Here is a 13,311-nt window from a genome sequence, read left to right on the forward strand (position 1 = left end):
TATATTTTTGATTGTAATTTTCTATTAAAAATATTTATTCTCTTTATTTATTTTTCCTATTTGAATTGAGTAAATTTAACACAAAATTAAACATATTAATTATTTTAAAAGCTTCTAAGTCCCAAATGATTCAGATATCTTCTGGAAGGTGCTATATGAATTCCTTGGTTAACTGAATAAAACCTTATGCCTTTTCCAAAATCTGAAGTCCTCTTTATATCTTTTTGGATTATTCTTAGAGTGTAAATATGGAAAAATCATTAAGTGGCATCTTCATAATTGAAGGTATTACTAAACGGGTAATACTGTTTCCATTATCCAGTTTTTTTTTTCACTGCTAAGGAATTGACCTAGTCTAAAAATTCTTTAAAAGACAGAATTCATTGCAGAATCATTAATGGCACCAGGACTCGATTTGCTTCTGCTTTGACGCTTAACAGTTTTATACCTTATAAAAGTGTGTAGGAGGTGGAGTACTCTTTTTTAACCTGAAAGAACCAGATATGATTCACTTTGCAGTCTGAAATGAGAATTACATATAAAAGCATGATTTTTTTAGTACTCTGTGAGACATATGTCTAAGTGAGTGCAACTGAGTTCATTATATTGGTAAGATACATAATTAAAATTGGTTACTTTTGCAGAAAATTTATTAAATTACTTTGTTTATTTAATCTAGAATTTATTTCTCTTAAATCGGAACCAATTATTTATTCCTTTGAAATATTTTTTTTGTTTAATTTCTTAATATATAGAGAAAAATGCACTACTAATATCAAATAATAAAAATATATTAATCAAATTCATAGTTTTTTAAAATTAAATGCAGCCTTATTAATTTTTACACCTGAAGTGTCTGTTTCAACTGCTTCATGTGGCATGAGCAAGATTCTCATAGGAAGCAATTCCCATCATTGCCACGTGCAAAGACTTAAAATATTCATTAATCTTTCTTTATCATCCCTAAGGCAATATGACTGAAAGAAAAAAGTTGATATCTAAAGCCACGTTTAGCTGTTACATAAACAAAATAAGTATCTAAAACAGTATATACAAAATAAGTAAGTGAAATAATATTAATTTTGATCAAGGCAAATGCAACTCTTGGTGTGAATTATATCAACTATTTGTTTTTCTTTAAAAAATTTGAAATGGAAATTTGTGGGGTCAGTCAGTCAGTCAACCCTTTGCCTCAATTTTGAAAGAGAACTTTCTACCGTAGGTTATGCTAATAGCACTATTGATATGTTACTGGAAATGATAATTTTATAATTGAAATAAAGTTCATTTGAAAAATAAAATTCATAATATACAGAGAAGATTTTGTGAAGAAGAAATAGGATCAGATGGAAAAAAGTATACTGATGAGTATCATAAATCAGCTATGCATTTCAGTCCTGTAGCCTTTGTATATGTAATTGTGCATTTATTCAGTAAAATTGTAAGAAGTAAAAATGCAAAATTCATACCCAAACAAAATGGACTATACATTACTTTTTCGCTGAGGTTGCCATTTTTGTATATAGTGACAAAGTAGAGGTTCATGAAATTCTAATTAATATTTACAACTCATCTGCCTTAAAAGAACTCTCATCTGCCCAAATCAGTGTGTTTTACCTATGGTTGATTACATTTTAAAAACAGTGTTCATGAAAGGTGAAAAAGGTCCCCCAAAACCTTCCTCAGTTCTTTTCCTCATTGAGAAGATAGGTTGAGACCAAAAGGGTGTGTATTCTAACAGAAATATCCCCATAACTCTTATTCTTTTCCAAAGCAGCCCTTTGTAGATGTAGTGGTACTGGTAAGACTGTTCTGTAGGAGATGAACCTGAAGAAAATAGTTAACACACTGTTATGGAGTTAGCTAGTGATAATATGCTTTTATTTCACAAAGAGGAATGTGACAGTACTAACTGCATATATGATTTTGTATAATATGGTAAATATGTGTATGAATGTGATCTTTGCTTCAACTGGAAGTTTCTTGTTTAATATAAATTGCAATATACATTGAGAATAAGCTGCTACAATATTTTAAGTTTGTTTTTTAATTCTCTTACAGAAGTAATCCTAGCTCCTACTCCCATATACGGTCGAATTTACACTGATCTTAAACAACGATCGCAAGTGGAATTATGGCCCATTCCTGTCATAACTAAAGTATGTATGATTTATGCTTTTTAATTGCTTTTTATGTTTTATTTGAAATATTCATTTATAAACCATGGAAACGATTTAAACAGTCTTTGCAAACCTGAGGTTTTTCTGTACTGCAATATTTCAAAATACTTTTCGCCTTATTGGGTGTGAGTATAAATACACCCAGATATACACTGAAGTTTGACTGTTAATTGTTGTGAATTTTTTGCCTGGTTATTTCTGTAACACAGTCAGTGACATATTCTGATCTTTATATGTTACCTACAATTTTGTGGGAACTTCATAATGTCAGTTGCAGATGGTAGTTTTATGAGTGATTATTAAGCAGTAATTGCCTCCATTTATAGATTAAAAGATTATCATTAAGCTTTGATGAGGGAAGGGATTTCATGCTCTAAAGTTTTGAACAGGTTTCATATATAATGTAGAAAATAATGTATATTATTTTCTGCACCAAATATCTTTTCTGAAGAGAGGTGCTAGGAATATCACATTTCCAGTTCTGTGCTCTCATGTTGTCCGTGGTTAGCATTTTAAGCTAATATGTCCCAACAGGGTTGATCTATGGTTCAAATCCCGACATGGTTCAAGCCGACATGGTGATCAATGGTTTACGTCATGACCTGGGCATAAAGGATTTTTTTTCATGTGTCTTGCTTCAAAAGTTCTAGAAATATCTGTTATGGCTACTGAATTAAAATATGTTGAATAATAACTCACTACCATATGGATTTTTGGTGACAGAGTTTTATGTCTTTCTTCAGATGCCCTTTAGTTGGATGAGAATGTAAGTATTCTCTCTTGCATGTTTACTTGGTATAAGTGGTTAGCACATTCATCTAGTAATTGGAAGATATCAGATACAACCGAAGGCAAAAATGATTTTTCTTCTTCCTGGATCTAAAAAAATTAATTTTATCTCTCTCTATATATAGCTTCGAAAATGCATGTAAAAGCATATTACAATATAGGGAAATTACTTCAAATAATGCCTTATTTTACATACATTTTTTTCAATAATTCAGTTCGTTTAGGTTCATATATGGAACGCTCTGATATCTTATGCATATGATACCTACTAACTGTATGTTGGTATTTTAGTAAAAATTGTGATAAGCTCTTAGAAGTGAAATGACCATTTTATGCATTAATGACGCAAAATAGTTAGTATAATTTTAAATCTAACCCTTCATTGGATTCTTTGGTAGAGCCAAAATAATTTGTTTTTTGTCAATGCATATATTAGAACACTGCTGGTAATTTTTTTGTCAAAATGTATACTAGCTAATTTTTGAGAAAAAAAAATAAATAATTTGTTTTTTTGTGTTGTTTTTTAATGCAAATTTGATTATATGTTTTAACCACATAATACTGACCTGTTGAAAATTGATTCCTTATCTAAACTTTAAAAAAAAAATTATGAAGTCAGTGTATTTTAGGATATGCACACACAATAAATCTGTTATCCTTTGCCGCTTTGGCTGGCGAGTATTTTTGATCAAACTTCTGAAGCAATAATTATTCATGAAAATTCTAATTGAGGAAGAGTTGAATTATCTGATATATACAAATTCAACTTAAATACTGATTAACTATAATTATTTCTTTGATACAGCGAATATTTTAAAAATCTTATTAGTACTGACGACATGTAGAAGGTCAAAAAGTAGAAAGTATGTCATTAGAAGAGAAACATAAACAGTGTAAAATAAAGCAAAAAAGACTGTTGTAGATTTTAAATAAAAACTGTCAGTTTTAAATGTAATCAGACATAGATCCCCCCTTTTTTCAGGAACGACTCTAATGGGATTAGGAACAATCATTGACATTCATTTGGTTGGAATAAAACAAAAACAAATCTGGCACCTTTTTTTTTTTTTTTTTTTTTTTTTTGAGAAAAATAGTAATGAAACACGGAAAAGCTAAAATATTATAATTTTTAAAGAATTGAAAACTAAATTAGAATGAAAGAAAAAAAAATTGTGAGTGTGGTAGTCCTGAATGAAATCCAATTCAATAGCTGAAGAAACTTCATCAATAATTTCTGATGAACCAAAGTCAAAATTCTGGTAAAATGGCCAGCTATGATTAGTTTCGCCAGATTTATTTATTTCTCTTTTTTGAATGTTGCAAATGTTTCATGTTCATTGTTGTAAACATTTAACTGTGCGTTAAATTTGGCTAATATAACTATGTCAAAACACACGAGCAAACATGTTATAAACTTCTCAAGATTTAAAATCAGAGAGGAATTTTAACAATCAAACAATAAATGATATTTCTAAATGAAAAATGACCTGAAAGTTGAACTTGGCTGCTTTTGTAACTCAGCTGCTTTCATAAATGATAGAAGAATGATATGGGTTAATGGTAAAGTTTTAATGGATGTTTCTTGTAGCAAATTGTCTTTTATGATAACAGGAGGAAAACCTTTAAAGGTGTTATCAATTACAGTGGGAGAAAATCCTTTCACTGGCAGCCAATTTTAAATTAGTGAGTTCCTGAGGGAAAAAAAAAAAAAAAGATTGTGAAGAACAAATCGCAAGAGCATAACATATGTAAGAATAAAAAGTAGGCATTCTTTATGTGGCAGATTTGCATTCCATTTGGAGAGATAAGGAGAAAAAAAAATAATAATAAATCTCAAATGCAATGACTGAGAGAATTAATCAAGGCTAATCTTTCAATTTGGTAATTATAATTATTATGGAAAATGTATGAGTTTGACTCAGGGAAACTTTAGTGAAAGAAATTAATTCTTCACTTTTTGATTTATGTGAAATGAAGGTCAAATGATCAGTTTTCCAAAAGCTTTTTCATATAACTGAGGATTAAACACTCATAAAGGTTTCACATTTAAGGTTGATTTGGTTTATTTAATTATCGCAAAGCACATAACAACTTTTTACCTGAATAAAGGGATGCCATCATGGGAGGCTTTTTAAGGTAAACTGGTTCGCAGCCAGGCCATACAATAAGGAAAACCAAGGAAAAAAGAACCAATGCAACCAGCCTGTTTGCCTGGAATTGAACCCAGGTCAAATTACCAGTATTCACCAATTTTAACCCTTGGCTGCTGATGGGTTTCCCATTTCAGGAGGTTGTCTTTATATCTGATATGTATTTTACAGTTGAAGAAAACCTTCTATATTCCATCTTTTAATAGAAAACTTTTAATGGGACTTCATCCTATTGTCTCTTGATAACCAAACTTGTAATCTGATACTCAGCAAAAATTAATTGAAAAAGGACAAGTGTTTTCCATTGCCTTTTTAAATTTTAGGCTGCCTTAAATGCAGTTGGCCAAATTTAAGATCAAATGAGACCCCGATTCTCAGGAAGGGAAAGCAAACTGCAAGTTATAGTATAAGTGTGATAACCAACACACATTGGTTTTCTTGGAATATATAAATAAGAAAAAAACAGGGAGAGCTTGCAAATTAATGAGAGATTCAACAAAGTGCTCACATGAGCCCCAAAAACTCCCCACCAAGTATATGAGATGACTTAAAATAATTTTAACTTTCAAAAAGTCAGAAACTGAAGGAGCTTAGGGATTGCGCGTTATTGGGCTCTTATTTTTCAGTTTGGTGACTCCATTAGTGTAAGTGTGTTTGTCTATAATAATGATCTGACCATTCAGTGACTCCATCAATGAATATGTGTTTGCCCATAATAATGATCTGATCACTTTTACAGCTTCGAAAATGATAATCTTTGGATTAGAATGAATTTTATGTGAGACATGATCTTTTTGGTTAAAATTTAAAATGAATGATTTGTTATTAAAGTTACAAACAATAAAGTAGTGGATTGTATCTTTTTGAAGGGTAAATTTTTTTTTTTTTTATTTTTTTTTTTTTTAAGTGATTTTTGAAAGTCAGCAAATGAAGTACAGTAAACATTTTATTATTCAAAATACTAACTTTAAATGCAAATTTCTTTTACTTTTTTTATATTTGTGTATAAATTTTGTTTTATAATTTGATTTTTAAAAAAGCATAGTTTTTGTGTTTAGGACATTTAAGCAGGTAAATGTGAACTTTTTTGTTAGTCTAGTCATGTATAATCATTTTTATATAATTTAATAATTTTAAATTTAATTTAAATTATTTTCCATATTTGTTTGCATATTTTTGAAGGATAATGAAGAGCTGTTTCCCGTCCTTACACTTGATAAGCTAAAGAATGCATATTCTGCTGCTACTTCTCAGGTATAATTTTGATCAATTATTTAAAAAATAAAATTATAAATTTTGTAATTATGTTAAGTGCATATACCTATTTATTGTTACATGAAAGAAATAAGTTATTACACTGAGGAATAAATTTATATTCATTTTACACATGAATCAAAATGCATGAATATTACTATTTTTTTATCACAAGTAAAAAGTGTAATTTGAGTTTTTATATCAAGCAAGGATTTTTGTTACATATGGTTAAAATGTATATGTTTATATATAAATTTGCATATGCATCAAAGCTAGAAATAATTTAAAGAGTTGATAGGCATGACTTTCTAATGTCTTTTAGACAAGAAGTCTTAAATACTGATTGATTGAATTCCATTGGCTTTGTTAACTTTTCTCAGTTTTAGGATTATCCTAATGAAAATGCTTTCTGTTTAATGCTTTGAGATCAGCAAGGAAGTTCAAACTGGAATTTAAAAACGATTTGAATTTTTGATGATTTTGGAAGATTATTCCTGCTTTTTAATGATTCTGTGACACTTCAAATGTTTTTGTAAACATTATTTGAAAGATTCTTGTGAATTTTTTCTATTTGAATTCAATAGCCAACTAAATTTATGATCCTGAAATAGTTTCCCAATTTGTGGTCAACAAAAATATTTTCTGATTGCTTAATCTTACAGTATAGTTTTCAACAAGAACACTGATGAGATTTAGAGAAGCAATACTATCAAAGAGGCAGTAAGGGAATCTTCAGGACCAAATGAGCAATGAAAAGAGGCTTGGAAAATTTGATTGGTTAAATTTTGTCTAAATACTTAAAAAAATGTTGTTATTGTCAAGATGGCAATGATTTATATTTCACATAAATCTAATTTTAACATTTTTAGCATTAAAGAAGTGTTACCCCAGAAGGGCTATTAGTCTCAAAATGGTAGTTAGCTTCAGTTCATTTTTTAAATTGTTGCTTCCAAATATTATTTTCATTTTTTAAATTGTTGCTACCAAATATTATTTTTATTTTTTAAATTGTTGCTACCAAATATTATTTTCATTTTTTAAATTGTTGCTACCAAATATTATTGTCCTGTATTATATTGAAAGAAATTAAATCATGAAGAATCTGCATGAATGTATGTATGTTTCTCACGTTGTGAAAAAATCATCGTTATCTAGAGCCATCAGATTTTTAATAACATAATCCTCTACTTGAACATGGGCACATGTTCTAAATTTAGTCCAAAGCACTAATTTAGCACTTGTTCCGAAGCTTGAATTTTGAATTTGTTTTATTATCTCTTTCATATTTAGTACATCTTTAATGAATTTTTATTAACAAACTCAATGATTTCAAAGTGAACTGTATGGAACACTGTATGGAAAAAAATATTTTTTATCTCCAGGATGCAAGACTGTCTATCGGAAATTCTAAAGATATACTGTTTTTAAATATTTTGTGATATAGCTGTTGAATTGAATTTTATGTGGTTTAAGTGCAAAGAGCATGATGCTTAGTAAATAAAGGTAACACACAAAATGTTAAAAAAGTCTGAAAGCTTTCAGATTTCTTATTTTTTAAACATATTTACGAACATGACTTTATATACATAAATAAAAAAATATATAGTTGAAGGAAATACCATAGTTTTAAGCATTTTTAACTTCTGTTCTCAACAACTTGCTAAATTTTATTAGCCACAATGGCTAAAATTTGGGTGTGACCATCCTACCAAAGTTCTCCAACACCTCTAACCCTCAAATACTGGTCAATCTCCCTTGCTAGCTCTTTGCCATAATAAGGAGACAGGTAACTGTGTACCTGTGAAGAGCTACATGACATAAATATTTAAATGTTCAGTTGATTCTACAAACATAATACAGTCAAAAGTCTTTAATCCGGACTCGTCGGGGCTTCGGTGATTCCGGATTATTGGTTTTTCCAGATTATAGATCATCAGTTTAAATCTGGTACGATGGCATGCAGAAATTATAAAATTAAAAATATGAAAATATGAAAATATGAATATTAGCCTGATTCAGAAAAAATGGAGGTCAGTGAAGGCATGAAGCAACAGATTTCAGCCAATAGGATCCCAGATTGTCATTGTTAAAAAAGATGACAGTGTGTGTTAATTCTGCATTAAATGAGATCATCTTCCTTGTGAATCTTTAATACAAATTTAAAAAATATTTTTTTTGTTTGCTGTTATTACTTCCTTAGGGGTATTCACAACATCCATCAACAGATGATCAATAATTTTTTTCTGTAAATTGTAAAATTTTGATAGGATTTGTTTCCCATTTTTTATGAACTTATCACACATTCACGAGAGAAGTTCCGCATATCAGCTGTATAACAATTTTCCTGTACCACTTCGCTGTTCTCCATAAACAATTATATGAAGTTATTTGGTCAGATAGATCAACTCATCCCATGAATCGGACCGCTAATTCAAGAGCAATCACACGAAAAGAACAATGAATATCCACGCCGCCGTCAACATGTTAAGCATGAACCACAGGTGTCAGTGCATTGTGAAAACACCAACTTCTAGTAGCTCCAGTAAGTCATGCTTTGAGAGATGTACTATACACCGTGAAGATGACATCCGTCCTAGTTCGTGCCGTACGAAATTCAACGTCATTTCTGCGGAAATCAGTTACATTGGCATCCAAGGCCTGTTGTTCAGTACATATCATTTTCTTTTGTTACAAGCTATTTTGAATAGCACAGTATTACATATGAACACTCTTATAACATAAGTCAATACTATATATAAGTGAAATTATATTGTATGTATACACATATATGCATTTGGCAGTGCATTAAATGAGTACTACATTTGGTGTATAAATAAGTCAAATGCGATACATTTAAGTGATGACAATCAATGTGTAAGAACGATTTTTACACTACAGAAATATATAGACATTATGCAACATTGTTATTGGTATTTCATGTGTTAGATTGCCATATTTACTATATTGGAATGAACACTTATATTATGAAAGTTGGATAACTGTATGAACAGTGTATTACACCGGATGAGTATATGTCAAGAAGTTGATTCGATGGAACAAAGATTTTTATAACAAAAGAGTTAAATAACTATATATATGTAAAAAAAAGATAAATAATATATATATACAGTTAAAAGTCGTTAATTCGGACACCCATAATCCAGAATGATCTATAATCTGGACCTCAAAGCTACAAACTTTCTGTGCATGCATCGCGTTGACGCATGCACGTAAGACCTTTACGGCTGCGAATATGCTTGTGCGCGTTCGCAAAATACGTTTACGAATGCGCGTTTAATGTATAACGGACGGTATAAGCTAAGCTAAAATTATCTAATTCAGTTAATGTTGCAGATTGCGTTGTTCCTTAATCTTCGAATTGGATTCGGCTTATTATTTTTTGCAGACTGTTAGAGCAATTTTATAAAAGTAAGCTTGAACTTTTGATTATGTCAAATAGAATTTCTGATATATATTTACTAATATGTAAAGGATATACAAAGTGAAAGTATGTTTCGAAGTCCATTAAACAAAAAGTGGAATTGCTGCAAAAAATGGATAAAGGCATATCCTTTGTTTATCTAAACTTTAACGTTTGTTTATCTTAAATGCCGCGGTGCGCAATGAATTGGAAGTTGATCTGTCAGCACTATCCTTATCTTCAAGGCAGATGTTTTTATTTTATTTGGCTTATAATTCCTTATTAAATGTATTATTTCATCTCGATGTACTCCGTCTTTGATATGATTTAGATCAAGTCCCTCGTCATTATAATTCGCTTCCGATAGCGAAGAAAGTGACAGAGGTTATTGAAAACGAAAAAATTTCGATTGACAAATTAGTTGATATTCTTGACACAGCAATTATAGGACTTGAACAGCGGAACTTTGTAACTGAACAAGAAATTATGTCTGTTTATAGAATTAAAGAGAATGTATTATCACATAAAAAACGAAGCAACTTAAACTTACATTGAAAGAAATGTTTAATAAAGTAAACAAATAAATATTAAGCTCTTTTTTTTTTTTTTTTTTTTTGTAAATTTTGATACCCTTTAGATCATAATTGTTCTTTATTTCATAAATTACGGTCTCATATTTTTAATTTTATAATTTCTTCATGTCATCTTACCAGATTTAAACTGATGATCTATAATTCGGAAAAATCGATAATCCGGAATTGCCGAAGTCCCAACGAGTCCGGATTAACGACTTTTGACTGTATATGTTATGTACCAGCTCTTGTCCGGAATAAATAGATTGGTAAAGAAATATAGATGTAGTCGTAGCTTAAATTATCAGATGATAAATTTAAGAAACAGGATCCATTTATTATTGTTCAGGAGAAATAGCAGTTACAAAAATCATATTTCCGGAGTAAATAAAAAAGAATTACTAATAACTTTTTGTATGAAGTTTACTGCATCATTCCATTAAAGAAAAGACTCCGATATTCTTTTGTGAGTCCTTTTATAGCCTCTGGAAAGGCCGAGCTTCCAAGAAATGACGTTAGCCTCGTCAGCCATTCCAGTTCACTTTAAATATCTCCAGAACATTCTATAACTGTATAAGTAGAAAAGGCGGGAAAAACAACTTGACTATGGGGCTGTGGATTTAATTCCACATACTTTCAAATAAGAGACCGTCGCCATTAAAAATGAAAAGAACATGCAGTTAGAATTTTAAGTGTATTCTCGACTATGGAATTTTATTATTACATATATATAAATACTTATATTACAGGAGCTGAAACAGTAATTTAGCTATTTGGAGAATGACTGTGATGAGAGCTGTTCCAGTTTACTGTGTTTTTGCAGCGCAGTAGGTAGTGATAGCATGTAGTTTCGATAGAGCAACATTGTTATTTTGAATATTATTCCTACATGCTGCGCAAAACATGGGTGCTGGTTTTTTTAGATGGAACTTCGCTGTCAAGCAGCATTCGAAGTAATAGTGGTCTGGACTGCCTACTTTCCCACAGTCGCAGATGTCTATGTTGGATAAACCAAACTTATGCAGATAGGCTTTGTACGGTCCATGTCCTGTTAGGAAATGTGACATGCTGCTAGTTTTGCTCTGCAGATCCATGCTTACACTTGGGAGCATCGCATGTGTACGTCGACCCGTTGTAGCGTCATTCCAGCGGGTTTGCGACTGTCTTAAAAGAAGTTTGCATGTAGAATGCTTTAGCAGTGAGGTTGGAAGTGTTGTTGGGTATTCAAGTAAGGATGCACTATTGGCAGCTTCTTTAGCCACAACGTCTGCACTTTCATTTCCTAGTATTCCTACGTGCACTGGCACCCAACAGAGTACAGGACGAAAAGTAATAGGGATACTAAGGAGAGTTCTCTCTATTATGTTAACCAGAGGGCTCCTGCTGTGCATCCTTGAAAGTGCTTGGAGGCTTGAGGCGGAGTCTTTATAAATATGAATTTGATTAAGACCATTCCTACGACTGTGGCTGATGAGTTCTGCCTGAAACACTGAATTACTTTCGTTCAGTCTTCTTTTCCAGGAGAAGATAATGCTGCCTTTATCCAATTCGCAGAATCCACATCCTATACCAGCCTTTGTCTTAGATCCATCAGTGTATAATGCATGATCGTTTTGCACCGGAGAATCTGAGTTTATATGGATGGTGTCCATTAGATCAAATTGTGCTGGGTGACAAAGATAACGAGATTTGTATTTTTTATTGTCTGTGTGGATTATGCTCTGTCTCCACAGTGATGTATTTTTATTAAGCCTTGTAGCTTTTATCATTGCGGCTTTCCTTTCGACTACAAGATCAAGAGGGGGAAGACCCACTATGGCTTGTAGAGCAGGTGTTGGAGAAGTCCGATAGGCCTGACAGATGAGCAGAAGTTGACTTCTTTGTATGGAAAGCAAAGTTTTCCTCATGGTAGAAGTAAGGTTCTGGCCCCAGATAGAGGCTCCGTACAAAATAATGTGTTCTGAAATGGTTTTGTACCAAGATTTCAGAAGATTTTCCGGAATGTCCCATTTCATACCTGCGGTATGTTTCATACTGTTAGTGAGATTGCCAATGCGCTGCCTGAGAATTTTAAGATGAGGAGTCCATAAAAGTTTATTATCAACGGAGAGACCTAGGTATGTCATTTCTGAGGCTGCTTTTAATGAATGTCCCTGTAGTTTTAGATAGGTTCTTCTCCTAAGGGGATGACGACGTCCTATTATCGTGGCTTGCATTTTTTCTGCACTTATTTCAAGTTTATGCTCCTTGGCCCATTGAGCAAAGATATTTAGACAATCCTGCGATTTTTGTTGCATGTCGCTGCAGCCCACGACAATAATGAGGAAATCAGCATATGCCAGAATCTTGACTTGGTGAAGGTTGCTGAAATGCTAGAATGCAGTGTTTGCTAATAAGTTCCACAGAGTGGGACCTAAGCACGAACCCTGAGGACAGCCACGAGTAATTTTTTTGGTGATGATGTCATTATTCATCGTGATCTGGACTTCTCTGTTGTCCAGGTAATTTCTAATGAGATGTATTATCACACCAGGGCAGGAAAGAGAGAAGAAGCTGCTGATAATGTCTGGCCACCAGATATTGTCGAATGCTCCCTGGATATCAATGGAAATAATGAGAGAGTGCATGTCTGTGCTCTTATTATTTGACAGCGTTGTCATTAGATCATCCAATGCATTTTCAGTTGACATTCCGGCTCAAAAACCATACTGGTTAGGATGCAAAGCATGAGTGGTTGCAAGGTGGTGGTTGAGCCTTGTAAGGATGGTATGTTCTAGCACTTTTCCAAGGGCTGACAATAAACAGATGGGCTGGTATGATCTTGGTATAGCCGGATCCTTCCTCTTTTTTGCAGAAGAGGGGTACTTCTGCCACTTTCATTCCTTGTGAAAAATGATGTTGCCTCCATTCCTTGTGGAAAATGATGTTGCCTCCAACATGCATTA

At 31.9% G+C, this 13,311-nt stretch overlaps 1 protein-coding gene across 3 annotated transcripts in view; it reads left to right on the forward strand.

Moving 5' to 3' along the window:
• The window catches only part of LOC146997848 (uncharacterized), a 32,690-nt gene that overhangs the window by 12,967 nt on the left and 6,412 nt on the right, over nt 1–13,311 (forward strand). For all 3 annotated transcript variants that reach the window (XM_085816160.1, XM_085816161.1, XM_085816162.1), the window contains 2 exons: nt 2,062–2,159; nt 6,302–6,373. In XM_085816160.1, coding sequence (XP_085672286.1) covers nt 2,062–2,159; nt 6,302–6,373 — 170 coding nt within the window. The remainder of the gene's footprint in view (nt 1–2,061; nt 2,160–6,301; nt 6,374–13,311) is intronic.

This window comes from Stegodyphus dumicola, chromosome 4 (genome assembly GCF_044657685.1).
Source record: "Stegodyphus dumicola isolate Sdum_Otavi_A_Nest chromosome 4, ASM4465768v1".
Classification (NCBI taxonomy): domain Eukaryota; kingdom Metazoa; phylum Arthropoda; class Arachnida; order Araneae; family Eresidae; genus Stegodyphus; species Stegodyphus dumicola.